The following is an 18936-nucleotide window of genomic DNA, read 5'->3' as shown; positions in this document are numbered from 1 at the left end:
ATGTTTTTTATTAATTTGTCAATAATATATTTACGATATTATCAATCTACATATACCTAGTTGGTTGTCAAATGTCAAATGTTATGGTTGCGTTCAGAAATTTAATTTATGACAATACTTAAGATTTATCAATCTACATAAAAATAATCTGATAGATAGTTAACAACTGTAGTTAATCTACCAACTATAGTTAGCTAAAATTAAGTTTATTTGTTACCTCCTGAGAAAGTTAGAAAGATTTAAAAATTCTAATCAGTTATTCATTTTAAATTATTCTTTCAATTTGATTTTTGAATAACGGGGGACACATCAAAGGAAAAATAAAATTATTGTTTTCATTTCATTCCATTTTCATATTATTTCACCTTTTAAACCATCCTTTTAAGACCAAAATTAGCCAAATCGGTCCAGCCGTTCTCGAGTTTTAGCGAGACTAACGAACAGCAATTCATTTTTATATATATAGATAGACTAGCTCACCCAGCAAACGTTGTATTGTCATATAGAGTAATAAGAAAAATATCAATAATTAAAATTTATGGGGTGTAAAATAAGATGACGAGCGATTCTCAGACCTACCAAACATTAAATCGTACATAAAATCTACCAACTATTATAGGTAGCTAAAATTAAATTTTATTTTTTACCTTAGGAGAAAGTTAGAAATATATAAGGATTCTAATTAGTTATTCATTTTTAACTATTCTTTCAATTTGATTTCTGAACGAAGGGGGGCACATCAAAGGAAGAACTAAATTTTTGTTTATATTTTTTTTCCGATAATTTTCATATTTATTCATTTATATTTATATTTAAACCTTCCCTGGACTTCCACAAGTAATTCAAGACCAAAATTAGCCAAATAGGTCCAGCCGTTCTCGAGTTTTAGCGAGACTAACGGACAGCAATTAATTTTTATATATATAGATTACCTACAGAACAACTTACAACTTATATTTCACTTAACTTAATTAAAAAATTATGAAAAATAGTTTTATGACGTTGTTTGTCGCCGGATAGAGTAATAACGAATAATATAAATCTATTACATATTTTACAATTACTTCTACATAATTAAGAAGAAAAATTTATAAAAACAAATTTAAATTAAATTATTATTTAAAAAATTACAAAGCCTACGATTAAATTCACTTTCATAATGGTAGTTGTCTAAACCTAGTTCCCCTTTTTCGATCACGTTTCCAACATATTATATGAATCTTATTTCGACGAAGATTGCTATCGCAAACTGAACCTACTATTGGTATAGTTATAGCCTCATCGACGTGAATTTAAATGTTTCACAAATCTCGCGGGAACCGTGGATTTTTGGGGGAGAAAATGTAGCCTATGTCCTATCCCAAGCTATAGTCATTCATCAAAATCGGTTCATCAGCTTTAGCGTAAAAGCGTAAAAAAACTTTTATAATAATAGTAGGGATTTAATATTGATGTTTTTCTATTGTTATGTTGGACACCATTTAAGATTATTCTACAACTACAATCCATTATGTTTTTCGCCTCCCAGCCGAGCTCGCCCAATTTCACGGCAAGTCCTGTTGGGTTTTATGACATGTTACATCGCTTGGCGGCCGGTGGGTAAAAGTACCGACAATATTGTAAACGACACTCCCGTGGTTCCCGTTAACTAAATTACAATGGGACCATCCGGAAAGCACCAGCTTTCAAATAAAAAAAGAATTATCAAAATCGGTTCACCCAGTCGAAAGTTATGAGGTAACAAACATAAAAAAAACCGACGAATTGAGAACCTCCTCCTTTTTTGAAGTCGGTTAGTAACTCTATTTTACAATAATTATGCGAGATCACAGTAGTTACTCTTAATCCATTGAAAGTATGTACAAAAGAGGTCCATATGCTATCCACACGTCATTCCGATGTTCAAATAAAATTAAACCATGTGTTTAAACATTCTGAGCTTGGTGGGGAACGTGTGCAATGTGCATGTTACTATTTCATAAGACATAGATGCTTGATATATTATTCTCAGCTAGATGTAGATAGTATTACCATATATCAGGGGTGGTCAAGCTTGAACTGCTGGCGATCTACCTCAAACTTGTTAGACTTCGATCGATCGGCTCTGAGAGGCTTCAAGTATGTGTGGTGAAGGATCGTCCTCTAGGCAGAGTGTCACGGTGACATAGATATTAGTTTTGCGCACAATAATACGCATTTTTTTTAGTCCAGGTAAGTGTAGGTCTGCTCTAAAATTTCAATGAAAAAACTCATAATTACTCAAAATTGCGTGTTTATTGGTTCATACAAAACAAGTCTGAAGTTCTAAACTTAACTAAAGAGTGACTTTGTCAAATCAGCATGACACTGCATGTCCTAAGCATACTTTTCACAAAGAAAATCTATGAATAGTTCTATATCAGATTTTGTTCTCGAGATCAACTCAAAAAGCACTCACGATCAACCGTTTGAGCACCCCTGCCATATATTATGTTGTAATACAAAGTATTATGTTATTAAGTTTGTTTTGCAGACGCTACACTGTATCGACTTTCATGGTATGCATTTTATTTAAATTAAGATATTAGTAACAAAACTTATGAACGATGCGTGACTCCAACCCGGGCCGCGAACTGAACCAACCGTTCGAGTGACGTATCGTTGATAAATCTTGTACGTCTTGTTCAACTCTCAGGTTATAATACTGAATAACTATGTACACTATATATCACTATTATGCACACTACGTACTGTGCAGAAATATTGATTTGTCCGTGTGTCATTGCATTGTTTGTGAGTGTTTGAGTGGGTCTCTAAATAGTTAATATTTATTTATTACTAGCTGATCCGATCTGTATATAATAATAAAATAATGTTTTTTTATGAATTTGTCGATAATATATCATAACATCAAGAATTACTTCGTAAAATATGCACCCTGCTGTCGTTACGAAATTGTTTCACAGCAGAACTGTCAAACCGTGCGTCAATAAATTCTCTCATAGAAATTATGTATGGACACATCAAAGGAAAAACAAAATTGTTGTTTTTATTTAATTCCGAACATTTTTTCATATTTATTTACCTTTTAAACCTTCCCTGGGCTTCCACAAATAATTCAAGACCAAAATTAGCCAAATCGGACCAGGCATTACTGTGTTTCGGTCTGAAGGGCGTCGTAGCTAGTGAAATTACTGGGCAAATGAGACTTAACATCTTATGTCTCAAGGTGACGAGCGCAATTATAGTGCCGCTTCGAATTTTTGGGTTTATCAAGAATTATGAGCGGCACTGCATTGTAATGGGAAGGTGTATCAGTTACCATCAGCTGTTCGTCTCGTCGCTTTTTTCATACGAAAAAAAAACTGTGTATAGTAAATACGGACCTGAAACTGCGAAATATCCTTCAAGTATTAAAAAAAAAGATACCAAGTCATCCGAGGTTTTCTATATACGGAATCCTTAATAATTAAAACTACCAATAGTATTTACCATAATCTTTATATAACAACAACAAAACGATAACATATTAACGAAACAGTTTTCTTTGTGAGCTAACTGAGAGTTATTCATCAAAGCGTATTTCGTATTAGGCTGAAAACAAACGCAGCTGTTTTTAAAAATCACGCCCAAGCCAGTTATATTTTATAATATTTGTGAATTAACAGGTCTAATTAAACTGTAATATTTAGACTATTTGTTATGTTTTACAGTGAAAACCTTCACTTTTGGGATTAATTAATAGCCAATTTAAAAATAATAGTTATGTGACATAATGTCAATACTTGAAACAAACATAAACTCGCAATTCCATCTACTAGGCTCCGTAAAATTGCTTAATCTTTTAAAGTGGACTGTGTTATATTTAATAAAAACTCCGTAATGATATTAAAATATTACAATTTAAAATTTTTAATGTATCGTAAAAATAAATTAACATCTATGGCTTCTTATAATGTGAAAGATTATTTGAATGATAAAGATAGTTGGGATGTGTGTGACTTGCCATAGCCTGCGACGCGGCTTAACCGCTCTGTGCGTTCTAGGCCTGTCCGCGTCGTGATACGAACTACGAAGCCACTGTAAAAACAAATCGTCTATTTTTATCGTTTCCTGCGCAGCTCTGTCACTGCCGAAAGTGACACGCATGGGAGCGACGTTTAACTTCCCCGTTTTCGATGATTTACTTCGGGATATTTTTGTGCGGCGCTCGTTTGGGATGAAGTCGGTTTTGTCTCAAAGTAACTGTTCGAGAATTGGATGAGATGTGCCGCTATACGATAATATTGTGAATATACATGTGTCACTGCCATAAGATATCCCAATTAATAATTATATTTATTTAACTAACTCAATGAAATCCTCGAATGGCGACCACGTATCGGAAGACGCAGTGTTGGTAGGCCCCCTACAAGATGGACAGACGATCTGGTCAAGATCGCCGGAATACGTTGGATGGGGACCGATCGTTGTGGAAGTCTTTGGGGGAGGCCTTTGTCCAGCAGTGGACGTCTTCCGGCTGATGATGAATAAATAAATAAACTAACTCATTACTGTGTTAGTAATGTTATTTTATATAATTATCACTGATTAGAAATAACTTTAATAGAATATAATATTCAGATCTTTAGTTTACTTGATTCGTGTTAGTTGGCACTAAAGCAGTGCCAACTAACATTTGGTAGCATCATCACGGTAATCGGTCGTGCCTAAGCCAGAGCCGGGCATTACCTATTGTGAATTGTAAGGGGAAACTATGCCAGTGACTATAATTGTCAGTGACTATTGTAATACTAAGAGGAAAACTTAAAATACAAATATAACAGTTTTATTATGTGCGTTTAAATTACCAACCACTTCTATACATGTAACGAATGCACGAATGAATGAATTTTCTTGTTTCAATATAATATAAAAATACATCGAATACAATTTCATTTAAAAAAGTCATAAAATTCCTATATTCTGTAATAAATGTATTTCTTTAGAATTCTTTGTGCACATTCACACACAAAACAATGTACCATAATTACATATTGTATAAATTATAATATAAACATAATGTAGTTCCAGGCACTCCGAATACTATATTATATCCAATTATATGTGTGTGTGTCAATGTAGCGAAGTCAAAATAGTAGAATGTTAAAGAATTATTGTCTTGTTCGTTCGTTTTTCTGTAGGTATGTCCGAGCAAAAGCTACTGAATAGATTTTATTCGAATTTTGCAAGATTGTTAACAAGAGTGTATTCAGCGTCCGCATGTTGGCTATGGTTCGACCACATAACCTTACAAAGAGGATGTAAATACTACGTAATAAGAGGCGGGACTGCCTCGGTAAAAATTGAAATTTAGTTTACTATGAAACGTGCAGTGATTTGACATAAGTTTGAAATAGTAGTAATTACAGTATGGCGATTGGCGACGAAGTATAACCCGGCCAAGTTTGAATTCGAACTGTTGCATAAAACTTAATGGATTTTGGCTATCTCCGTTTTTTACAAGATAATAGCCGTCATCTGTCAATCTATCAATGGCTGCACGTTTCATACAATCGAGTGAATCGCTTTTTTCATAGAGAGTTGCGCTAGGCTGCTTACTAAAGACAATGTTATCAACACATTGTATGATTATCGTCGCGTTTATTTGCGGCTATGTCGCTCGCCGTTTTTATGGCCAACCCTCTGCCACATACTTGGTCTGATATCCAGAGCTATAGCGGCTTACTGGTGCTGCTTGCTACCGCGCTGATCGCTGCGTCAGAACAATACCTATGAACAGGTAGGCACAACCAATACCAAACAGGAGCGTCGGTACTCACGTCGAGTACCGACGCTCCATTAACAAGAAATGCAAATTAATAGTCCTAACAAAAATATACTGACAACTAGTTGACCCGACAGACGTTGTTCTGTACATCTAAAAATATTATATAAAATTTTCGTGCCATAGTGTTTGTTACCAAACTCCTTCGAAATGGCTTCAACGGATCTCGGAAAGAATCGGCCAACATGTATTTTTCATACCCCTAAGGGTGACCCTCCCCTAAGCATATTTTTTTTTATTTTATTATGATTCAGCATTGAAAAACACATACAACATCAAATTTTCGCCCTTCTACGATCTACAACTATTTTTGTATCGCGAAATTTATATTATTCTGTTCCATCCACAAATCCACTATAGGGTTGCAAGATGGCAACCGAATACAATAATTGTAGTACGATAAATATTATGTGCGAGATGATATGTATGGAAGATCTGAGAATTGTTTGCATCTATTTTTATACCCCAAAAATTTTAATTATAGATTTTTTTTATTACTTTATATGGCAATACAACGTTTGCTGGGTCAGCTCAGCTAGTAACAAATAAAATACTGTTTTTTTGTGTATTTATAACATCAATAATTATTTCATAAAATATGCTCCCCGTTGTTATAATGGATTTTATTCACAGCAGAACTGTCAAACCGTGCGTCCCTAAATTCTCTCATAGAAAAATTAAATATTGGAAATATAAATAATTATAGGTCCCAAATCGAAATAAAACTATCCTATTTCTCAAGTTGGACTAAACTACACTCCATGGAATAATCCCCATTAAAATCCGTTCATTAGTTCGGAGTTCAATGGAAACAAACATCAGGACACTGGATTTATATATGTTACTGATAATATACCATCCAGAAAATTATAATAGGTACCTATTGCATACTTCGAGATTATTTCTGAACTAAATGTTATTTATAATTTTCTACAATACGATACAAGACGTTCTTATCGGAAATTGATGGAGCATTCAAATGTTGCCTTGAACGAAATATAGTACACACGCGTACTCTTATATTTCTCTTTGTGTAAATATATTAGGAACCTTGTATACGATATTAACTTTAGTAAAGAACCCTTGAGCTTCCTTGTGCGGTGTTTCAAGGACGATACGACATGGGTACCTTAAAAAGAAACGCGTACACCTTCCTGAATGGCCGGCAACTCTCCTGTAATTCCTCTGGTGTTGCAAGAGAATGCGGTCGGCGGTGATCACTTAACACCAGGTACGCTCGTTCGTCCCCCTTTTCCTTAAAAACTCTTCATTATGTTGTTCGTAGAAACAATACAGTTCCACGAAACTGGCACGTAAATTAACGATTAATTCATTGCACCTCTAAAATACTTCAAGCTTTAAATTCAACCCTGTCAACGGTATAATAATCTATAAAATAAACTTGAAAATAAAATTTATGAACGATGCTCTTTCCACTGAACCAACCATTCAAGTGACGTATCGTTGATAAATCACACTTTTACACACATTATCTTGCCCCAAACTAGGCATAGCCTGTACTATGGGTACAAGACAACAATATATTTAATACAATATACTTTAAACATACATAAATATATATAAATATCCATGACTAGGAAACACACATCCATATTGATGATATTAATGATTGCACCTACCGGGATTCGAACCCGGGATCTCTAGCTTAGTAGTCAGGGTCACTAACCAATCGGCTATATCGGTCGTCGTACAGTGTACCGGAACCCCGTCCTAAAATATCAAAACAGATTTTTATAATAAGGGCCTCTCAGAAACCTTCTTTGCTGTAGGGTCATCAGCTTGTCGCGAGGCGATGTAGGTCAAGTTCTGTAGATACACTTCACATATGCACGGTGGTCGGCCGTGAAATTTTTGCAAAGCGACCTTTTAAGGGCCGGTCCTGTACGATAATGAGTTCGGGTTAATAAAATTGCGTCATCTGTAACGCAATTGTAACTGTGATTGTGAAGGCTCATGTTCCAGAAGCTGTTTCAATACGTAATTCACAATTCATGGGGCAACTCGAGCATTGGGCATTTATTTATTGGTCAGAAGAAGTGTATCAGGGCGGTTTGTGGAGCCGGCCGCCTAGATTCTTGTCGACCTCTATTTAAATGAAAATTCTCTCACTGCAATGCCTATACATTTATGAGGGAAGCCTATTTGTTCAAAAACATATGTCTGATTTCTATACAAAAAAAGTCAGAAGGTTTTAAACTCAAGGTATCCAAATAGACTCATAATTCCCTTCTGTAGAACTGCATCTTTTAGTAGAAATTGTTACATCATGTGTGTGAAAATATATAATTAATTGCCTAATTAATTGAAAGATTTACCTTTCAAGATTTTTAAAAGAAGACTGCATCAATGGTTAATAAATAAGTGCTTCTATAATTTAAATGAATTTATCAATACAAAATGAACTATTATTATGAACCAATATCTGTTTGATAATAATATATACGTTAATTACATAATATATACTTTTGTGACATTTAATTTGTTAACATTATACATAGTTACTAAATGAATTACAAAATTATTTACATCTTATATTATAATATCTTTAAATTTTATTGATATTAATGATAGAATTGTGAAATCCGACATGTTTCAGTAGAACAGTAGTGTGTTGATAATTAGACAACTGTATAATATAGTTTGCATGTCAATTGACGAAACATATTGGATTATTAATAATATTATGTTAACATATTACCTACAATGTTTCTTGCAAATAAAATTAAATTTCATAACTGTGGATAAGAGAGACAGCCTCACACATTATCATGGATTCTATGAGAAATGCCTTCTGAAAGACAAACGTACGTACTACTCCCAGATATATCGTATCAGCTGGAGTTGGACGTGCCGATCACCGCGCTCTCACCTAGTGTTCGCCGGCTGTTTTTCTGAATTGAAAACTTCTTTAGCATCGTGTCAATGACACGAAAAAGAGTTAAAAGAGATACACATAAATTCATAAGATTTAATGTGGGATAAAATGAGATAGGAAGCATTGAAGCCTGGTACCAAAACACATACAGTGCTACAGTGGTACCAGGCGATCATAGTTGAAGAACAGATTGGCTTATGTATGACGCGAGTATACCTTAATATATTCTGAATTGCGCTCGTCACCTTGAGACATAAGATGTTAAGTCTCATTTGCCCAGTAATAATTTCACTAGCTACGGCGCCCTTCAGACCGAAACAAAATAATTCTTACACCTTACCGCTTCACGGCAGAAATAGGCACTGTTGTGGTACCCATAATCTAGCCGGCATCCTGTCCAAAGGACCACCTAAGCCTGGTAAAATTAATATTAAATTTTTACTAAATACAGTACGTGTTTTTTCAAAGTTCTATCACCGTAGTAGTTATTAATTCTAGGCACCTCGAACTTACGCGCGGGCATGCATCGTGATTATGCAAAATTTGAGATATTGTGTTATGTTCTTGATTGCCATGATTGTTAATGGATAATAAGTAATTAATGTTATAATGTTCTTTCGAGTTGTCCTAATATTAACACTTAATAATCTTCAAAACGCCGACACTCATAGATAAGTATTTCTCTACCCTGACAGTTATAAAAATACTCGTTAACTACTCATTGACATATTTGGGTCACAAGATTGTAACTCGCTCTTCGTGTGTAAGTATAAAGTAGTATTTGTTCTTAAGTCATAACTCTTCCTCGGGTTGAACATTGAGAAATGGGTAATTTTAATGGACGGCTCATAAGAATCCAAAGTAAAATGTTACGAGACACATAAATATCACGAGGGCGTGCCGAACTAGTGTTACTTACGCGTTTGAATAGTTCAACACTAACTTATGAGTTCATTTCATTTACATCTATTTTGATTGCTATTCCTAAGTAATTTTTAAGATTCTTGTACGATACTGATTCGAAGTTAAAGTTAAACAAACTTTATTCAATTAGGTTAAAACTAAGCTATTTTGAATCGTCGAATTACTGACCAATTTTACGACTGAATTACCAACTATAGAATTTTTATTTCCATTTTTCATCCCACATGCTAGATCAAATTTTTATTTTTTTTTTCTTATCAAATGCCTTAATATAAATTTTCATGATATATCATCGGTAATGACGAACTTTCACACAAATTTCCACCCCCTATTTCAAGCCTGCCAAGCCTTTATTCGCGAAAACTCTGGTCTATCTCTGTAATAAATTTCATCAAAATCGGTTCAGTGGTTTAGGCGTGAAAGCGTATCAAACAAACGTACATTCACATTTATAATATTATTATTAGTAGTAGGGATGTTGTGTTCATATACTATAAAGTTATTTCAAACAGACACTACCGGAAGTACCTATTGATAAGTCAAGTCGGATCACAATGGATATTTAAAATTATAGTAAGGATTGATCATCTAGGTATTAGTACAGTTAAAAACCGAATGTCCAGTAGACATCTTAGGTTGATAAGATTTAGACGTCTATATCCAATACCTAAACTATCAACGCAACTGCTACTCCTAGACACACAATGTTAAAACAAAAGTGAACAGTAAAACATACAATGAATAACAAGTGAAAACAATTTGAATACAATAATAAGTTGGCATCGCAACAATGAATCGCAATCATAAAGCGACGCGAACCAACCGATCCCCGAGACACGTATTGGACAACGATGCTGAGTTCAACGCGAACCAATTCAAACTCTACGATGATTTCACAACTGATCTACGCATTGGCTTCAATACTTTGCAAAATATTCACGATGTCATGAGAAATGAATTCAGAAGGAGAGATTTTGATGATTCCGGAGTGGATCTAGAGAACGGCAATATTAGAGATGGTGATTTGGTAAGTTGGTTGTCTTTGATCCAGATATTTTATTCTGGGTAGATGACTGTTCTTCGATAAATATACAAGTACCTTCTCTAAAATGTATTATTGATTACAATCAAGTCCTATTAGCTGTTTCAGCGTCTGGTTAAATTCTATAAAGACTGCATTTTTCTAATTTTACTAATTCCTTTGCATTTCCTATAACTTTTCAAACAAATTAAAACTTTTGATTTTAAGAATTGTGACATAATGTCATCTACCCGCATTACTACTTTTCAAAATAGAACTGGCAAAAGTATTTATTTATCAGTGTGAAGCAGGAGTATAGAACTTGGAAGTATTACTTTACTAATACACTGCAAAGTTGTACAATTACGCCAGTGCTATGGTGATTTATGTCATGTGGTATATTGTAACTGTAAAAGTGTGCTGACGGAATGGTATCGCTTTGTTCAATTTCAACCATTTCTCTAGCTTTCTTTATCATTTGTATATTTTAGATGTGTTTATGTTTATCATTGGTTAGATTCATTGAGGTAATATCCTCAGTTTAATCGTCTTATCAGTCATTAAAACATCAGTATTATAACAGTATATATTCAGTAGTAACTTTAGTATCAAATGTGTGTTGCATTGGTATCATTTTAGTATTGTTCTGTTGAATAATATGAACCCCTGAAGAATTCTTATTTCGTCTTTAAATCTTTCATTAAATATTTCGCCGTTAAGAAATTAGTTTCAGTTTATTTATACCCGTCACCTATTAATCTTCATTATCAGCAACGATCTCTGTTGTTAGAAAACTTTGTTGTTTCTCCGTTGAAAATATATTGTGGAGTTATTTTTAAGTTGTCGGATGTCGGCTTACATTAATTGGTGATGCTTCACGGTATTTTCTGACAATCATTGTCTATTGTTATGATGTCCTCGGATTAAAACTTGCTGCGACCCTATGTACTCGAAAACCAGAAGGTATTCTACCTTTCTATTCATTCAATCAAGTTAAGTTAGTAAATCATGGTTCTTTAATCTTTTAAATATCAATCGAGGTAAGTAACAGATATCCACGGTTTGCTGGATCAAATATCAATTGATATACAAGAAAATTCAATTACTTTAGATTAGATCTTTTGGGGAGGCCATTTGTCCAGTAGTGGATGTCTTCCGATGATAATGATAAAAACATTATGCTACTAGTTTAGTAATTGTCATTGCAAAGGTAATGACAATATAACATTTCCAATTCTATTGTAAAAACCAAGTACAAACTGGTAGTACATAAAGTGGTTGGAGTTATCTGTAATGGCAATGCTGATTACTGCTTTCACATACATCATGTCAACCTGAATAGTAAAGCAATTTTGTTGAAAAACAGAAGAATCATCGTCACATTAACTTTTTAGTTACGTCTCTTTGATTATTGTCATTTTCTTATTGCTGTAAATTATATTCATTATAACGTTATGCATTATTAAGGCTAACGCAGAAACATTTAATTATTTGATGTTTACTATTGGTGCTTTTAAAAACATTTTCAAACAACAATTTAAAACTTAATTGTATCAGTCAATACATCATTTCACCTATCGACTAGTATTTGAACATAAATTCATACAACATTGTTTGAGAATTCTACCAATGTTATGGGTAGAAAAGCGCATAATAATATTTAGTCATTTTTCACAATTGTTTTTATTTTATTTTATTACTTATGTTTTTTTATTAATTTTTGCAGTTTCTATAGTAAGATTTTTGTTTCAGTTGGAGAACGAGGTTATGCTAGACCCTTGGAGCAGCATGGACTCCTCAAATTCACCATTGACTGACTCAGGACCATCCGCTAGCGACGACTGCGTACCCTCGACATCAAGTGAATCTCGCCGACCTCTAAATGACTATTCTCCTGAATCACCAGATACGCGCCGCAATCTAGATTCAAAAGTACCAAACAGCAAACAGGCAACTAGTGACAAGGCGCGTTCACGTGATTTTTCATTAGAATTGGATACGATACAGTCCAACACTAGGGCACGGCGATCGAATTTCCTTGATGATGAATTCCAATTACAATCAAAAACTAATTTAGAATGCCCAATTCCTAAACCACATTTTCTCGATCATTCTCCTTCGCCAGATGAATACGATGAATGTAGTGATATCACCAATCCGAACTTTCTAGACGATGATGATGTAGACGATAATCAAACACAGAAAAAAGCGGGGGCTCTGCCTAAAAGACCGACTAATAAAACTCAGTCTTCCACATATAAATCTCATGAAAATAGGCCGCATGGGACCAGCTACCGCAGCTCATTGCACTATGGCTTAGAAAGTGCGGCCAGGTCAAGTGAACGACATAAACGTGCTTCCCAGTTGTACACAGGAACTTGGCCAGGCGAGCGCGATGTATGGACAGGTCATGATTCTTCAAGCGTAAAAAGTTTCTCAAGCAATGGCTCGAATGATTGCTCTCGCCCATCATCAAATCTTGAAAACAAAATGGAGTGCGTCTGCTCATTAATATCCCTCCTCAGCCTATCACCAGAGAATAATGCAGACCTAAGTGGACCATTATTAGACATGAGTAGGTCTGTCGAAAGTTGCATTGCGATGAGACAGGCTGGTTGTATACCGTTACTAGTCCAATTAATTCAGTCAAAAGTCGCCAGAGAAACTAGAGACAGAGCAGCTAAGGCTCTCCGTAATATAATTCATACACAAACCGATGATAAATCTGGTCGGAGGGAGGCTAGAGTCTGGAGACTCTTGGAGCAAGTCAGGGAATATTGCTACGTATTAGAAGATATAGTTGAAGCTAGAAAAGAAAATAAAGAATTGATTGAAGACGATACAACGAAACATCCTAGCCAAAGCGTCGCGGCGCTGATGAAGCTTTCATTCGATGAGGAACATAGACACGTTGTATGTCAACTTGGTGGTCTACAGGCGTTAGCAGCGTTAGTCAGCGGTGACCAAGCGGCCCATGGCAGCAGAACTGATGACAGCACTTGTTTAACAATGAGAAAATATGCTGGAATGACCCTTACAAACTTAACTTTTGGAGACGGCAATAATAAGTCTTTGTTATGTTCTTTTAAAGATTTTATGCTTGCATTAGTAGAACAACTGGAATCTCCAAATGATGACATGCGGCAGGTAATGTGGAAAGCACACTGTTACTTACGTTTTATATATAGTCAAGTCAAAGTTCAAACTCAGTAATCTTTGAATCTTATAATTTTCAGGTAACTGCTGCAGTTCTAAGGAATTTATCATGGCGGGCAGATACAAATAGTAAACAAGTGTTAAGGGAAGTGGGAGCTGTTAAAGGTCTTACTAAAGCTGCAATGACTTGTCAAAAGGAAGCCACATTAAAATCTGTTTTGTCGGCGTTATGGAATCTTACAGCACATTGTTCTATGAATAAAGTGGCGTTGTGTTCTGTCGAAGGAGCGCTAGGCTTCCTTGTTGATATGCTCAGTTACAATTCCCCAACTAAAACACTAGCGATTGTTGAGAACGCTGGTGGAATAATGCGGAATGTGTCCAGCCACATAGCTGTACGAGAAGATTACAGACAAATTCTCCGCGAGAGAAATTGTTTAAGTGTCTTGCTGCAACACTTAAAATCACCAAGTCTTACAGTAGTAAGCAACTCTTGTGGTACTCTGTGGAATTTATCTGCAAGGTGCCCTCAGGATCAACAGTTTTTATGGGACCATGGTGCTGTGCCAATGCTTAGAAGTCTTATTCACTCAAAGCATAAAATGATTGCTATGGGATCAAGCGCAGCACTTAAAAATCTACTTAATTCCAAGCCGGGAAAGACACATATAATTTCATTAGACACTACAGCGAAAAATATGAATTTACCTGCTTTGCCAACGTTAGGGGCGAGAAAACAGAAAGCTTTAGAACAGGAATTGGATCAAAATTTGGCTGAAACTTGCGATAATATTGAACCTGCTACTTCACCATCTACAAGTAACAGAGAGGAGAAAAATCTTTTCGTGGCCACGGAAAGGCAAATTGCAATGAATTTAGAAAGGCATAGAATGACATCGAGCTCGCCATTAATGGGTAACCTAGCATCACAAATATCGCTAAGTCATAGCGCCCACCTGTCTAGCTATTTAAGCTGCAGTAATACTCTTCTTAAAGGTGCTCTAATATCTCGATCTACTGGAGGAAGTTCGAATAACGTTAACAGATCAGACAGCAAAGACTCGGTAACGAGTACACATTCTGACTCGGTTTTCGAAAGAGTCATGCGTACAGGGAAAGTGCCAGTACCCACACCTCGAAACAAAGATCTTATGAAAGCAGAGAACGCCGAAGGATCAAAACCTCTGAGAGTGAATAGCTCCACCTTCGTTACATATGCGACCCAACCGCCGATCCCGCCTCCAAGAAGCTCCACAGATATGAGAACTAATTATACAGAATCTGGTTATGACGTCGACCAAGATTCTTGCGACCAGCCTATTGATTATAGCAGAAAATACTCGGAGACTAAGAACAATGAAGTCGAAAGTGTTGGTAAAGCAAAAGTTGAAAGTAAAAAGTATTCGAAGAAGGATACATTTGGAGACTATCAAGAAACAGATCTCGATCAACCAACAGATTATTCTTTACGGTACGCAGAACATCATTCGGAAACCGGTTCTGATATATCTGAACCTCCAGGGCCATCTATAAACGAAGATACAATAAAACACTTTGCGACAGAAGGCACGCCTTACGAAACACCAGTTATATTCTCAACAGCGACCTCTATGTCTGATTTACGGGTGATAGGTAAAGAAGGAAAACCAAAGACCATAAGTGTAAAAGAACATTCGGAGGTAATGACACATTCAGATGAAAAGGACACTTGTTCTATAGAAGATCCACCAAGACACGATAACGACAGGGCCATAGGGAGTGAACCGACAGATAAATCTGAGGAAAAACAAGGGCTTTTCGACACGAAATTTAGCTCTGGTATGATAAGTCCTGAGAAACCGGTGAACTATTGTGATGAGGGAACTCCTGGATACTTCTCCAGAGTCAGTTCTCTGAGTAGTTTAGGCGAGCCAACGGAGGAAGATTGCTTAGCTAAGAAAAACGCACAGGCTACTATAAATGTTGATCCAAGTCCACAGGAACAAAGCACTAATGGTTCAGTGAAAGATAAGGAAGGTAAATATTAAACATAGTTTTATACCTTACATTTTCGAAATTAAATTTTGAAGAAGTTCTCACTTTCAGTATTTGATTTATCAAATGAAATGGCAGCCAGTAATTGAGGATCTGTTTTTATTTTATGTTACCTCAATTGTATTCGTTAACACTTAAATTTTTAGTATCCCAAAAAACATGTTTTCACCTATCAAAACCGACTTACAATTCTAACAAACCTGCTTGGTTTAAACATTTATGGCTAAAACTCAATTCGTACCTATTCCTCAGAGTTGGTTTATAGATAATCGACTGTTTTTAATCTTACATTTAAAATTGCAGCATCAAAAGCAGTCACCTTTGCGAGCGAGCCTGTACAGCAAGAGTCATCAGGCCAGACGTCGGCGAGGACGTCATCACCGCAACGGTTCATAGAGGACACCCCGCTGATGTTCTCCAGGACCAGCTCACTGGGGTCCCTTCCAGAGTGCTCGCAGCAGGACGACCAGGGTTCTGTCGTGTCTGAAATTAGGTGAGTGCTTTTATCTACACCCATGCTTTAAATCCTCTATTAAAGATTCTAAAACAATTAGCTTATTGCCAACATTAAAACACCCAATGTCCTAATAACCATTACAACATCAAAACGAGTGTTGTTATGAAATTCAGTACAACATTGTATCATTCGTTTTCATAATAACACTGCTTTGGATGATATTATGGTTACTAGGACTGGCTTTTTTAATGTTAGCAGTAAGCTAACTGTTTCAGAACCGTTTAGAGAGGATTCAAATTATGGGTGTAGATGAAGTCTTGTATGCAACTGTTGGAAATTAGGTATTAAAACATTCAAGTGATACTATTATCACATAAAACCGCATCATTCGTGTTTTAATACCCCTTATTACACAACAGTTGCATAAATAAGTATTAACAAAATAGCCTTTTCAAATAAACTTGCCCGAATCGAAGGTAAAATTACAAATCAGATCGTCCCTTTTTCTTTACTCAACTTGTATTGAAAATTTATAAAAGCATATGGCTTACGAGATGGTAAGTAATCACCGCACCTCAATATCTATTGTACCACCAGTGCCTTTTTTTGAAGAAACTTATATCATATCCTCATTTAAACACCACGCAAGGAATATTCAATTTTATAGTACGTGGAAGACAGTTCCTTGAACACTGCAGTGTGGATGAACGCCACATGTCCAGATGGTGAGAATAATATTTATTTTTGTAATGTGTGGTGCGATGAGGAAATTCCGCGTCAGTTAACATGTCAATCAGACCTTCTGTATGTGTATAATGAACCTCACGATACTTGGTAAAGTATTCTTGATTCTTATTTCTTCAATATATTCTTGATAATGTTATGTATGTTCATAGGCACATAAGTGAAATTGCTAGAAACTGTCATAACCATAATGTTAACACCAGTCGAGTTAGTAAGTCTTTTGTGGGGCGTTGTATATGCTTTTACAACAAGATCCCAGATAATGTTCAAAAACAAATGGATTGCAAAATTCAAAAGAATTGTTAAAAAACGTTTGTGTGGTAAAGGTTACTATAACATAAATGACTTTCTTAATGATACCGCTTATTAGGAATTAAGCAACCGCCCACAGGATATTAAATAATAGTAATAATAATATTGACACACTCTTACGCAAATTATACTATGGGTACAAGACAACCATAATATATTTAATACAATATACATACTTACTTAAACATACATAAATACATATAAACACCCATATCTCGCAAACAAACATCCATATTCATCATTAAATGATTGCACCTACCGGGATTCGAACCCGGGACCCCTAGCTCAGTAGGCGGGGTGACTAACCACTGGGCTATATGGATCGTCAAAAATAAATAATAAATTTAATAGTACGTCTTTATATTGTAAAATGTTTTTATATAAAAAAAATCCCGTTGAGTTTGTTGCGCCCGTTCCATTCAGGTCTGATACCTTTTGGAATGGGTGGTAGTCTTTGATCTTCAATATGTGAATTTATATCCTATTTTGAATAAAAATAATTAATTAACTGTCTCTCTCTATGACCGGCAGCCGCCTCACATCAGGGTGTATCTCTCCGAGCGAGATCCCGGACTCTCCGGGCATGTCCCCCCGCGCGCCCGACCGACCGTGTCCGGAGACTCCGCCCTCACCACGTGAGTACCCTGCTTTATTTTATATTGCTAACACTCTGCTGTCTGTCAGTCTGCTCTTCCGTCTGTCTATAAGCGGGTTGTATGCATAATATCATAAACCTCAATACTAGAATCAGGGGCGTGCATACCATATAGGCAATTAGGCAATGGCCTACCTTTATAAGAAAGTAAATTAATATATACCACTACTATTGAAGTTAATTTAGTTCCAAATGACACATTGCACCTATGTGTCTTTACCGCTAGGTGGCGATAAAAATTAAAAAAAAAAGTGTATGATATTTAATAATGTAAGTTGTATGTAACTTTTGTAGGATTAAAAAAAACAATTTTTATTTATTTAATATTATCCTGCCTGTATTAAAACCTAATTCTTTTTATTAGGGTTCTGTAGCCAAATGGCAAAAAACGGAACCCATAAAGATTCGTCATATCTGTCTGTCTGTCCGCGTATGACATAGCCACTTTTTTCCAAAACTATAAGAACTATACTGTTGAAACTTGGTAAGTAGATGTATTCTGTGAACCACAATAACAGTTTCACAAAAAAAAAAAACAATAAATTTTGGGGGTTACTTACTTACTTCTTATACTTGGAACTGAAACTCAAAATTTTTTTTCTTCAAACCCATACGTGTCTCCATCTATGGATGGGTCTTGAGGATTCTAATATCATTTTTTGTAAACTGAATAGTGTGCGCGATAGACACTTCCGAAGTGGTAAAATGTGTCGCCCCTGTAACTTCTAAATTAAGAGAATGATATAACTAAAAAAATATATGATGTACAATTACCACGCAAACTTCCACCGAAAATTTGTTTGATCGAGATCTAGTAAGTAGTCTTTTTTAAATCTATGTATATATAAGAATGAATTGCTGTTCGTTAGTCTCGCTAAAACTCGAGAATGGCTGGACCGATTTGGCAAATTTAGGTCTTGAATTATTTGTG

General features: G+C 35.4%; 1 protein-coding gene across 5 annotated transcripts in view; it reads left to right on the top strand.

Annotated features, from left to right (window-relative positions):
- The window catches only part of LOC126974520 (adenomatous polyposis coli protein-like), a 78109-nt gene that overhangs the window by 46143 nt on the left and 13030 nt on the right, over window positions 1-18936 (top strand). For 3 of the 5 annotated variants that reach the window (XM_050822030.1, XM_050822029.1, XM_050822031.1), the window contains 4 exons: window positions 12400-13794; window positions 13884-15819; window positions 16141-16330; window positions 17882-17985. In XM_050822030.1, coding sequence (XP_050677987.1) covers window positions 12415-13794; window positions 13884-15819; window positions 16141-16330; window positions 17882-17985 — 3610 coding nt within the window. In that variant the 5' untranslated portion in view covers window positions 12400-12414. Of the gene's footprint in view, window positions 1-10323; window positions 10654-12399; window positions 13795-13883; window positions 15820-16140; window positions 16331-17881; window positions 17986-18936 lie in introns of all 5 variants that reach the window. The other 2 variants (XM_050822027.1, XM_050822028.1) reach the window with 1 other exon arrangement.

This window comes from Leptidea sinapis, chromosome 32 (assembly GCF_905404315.1).
Source record: "Leptidea sinapis chromosome 32, ilLepSina1.1, whole genome shotgun sequence".
In the NCBI taxonomy this organism is placed as follows: Eukaryota; Metazoa; Arthropoda; class Insecta; order Lepidoptera; family Pieridae; genus Leptidea; species Leptidea sinapis.
This window is presented reverse-complemented; position numbering and strand designations above follow the sequence as displayed.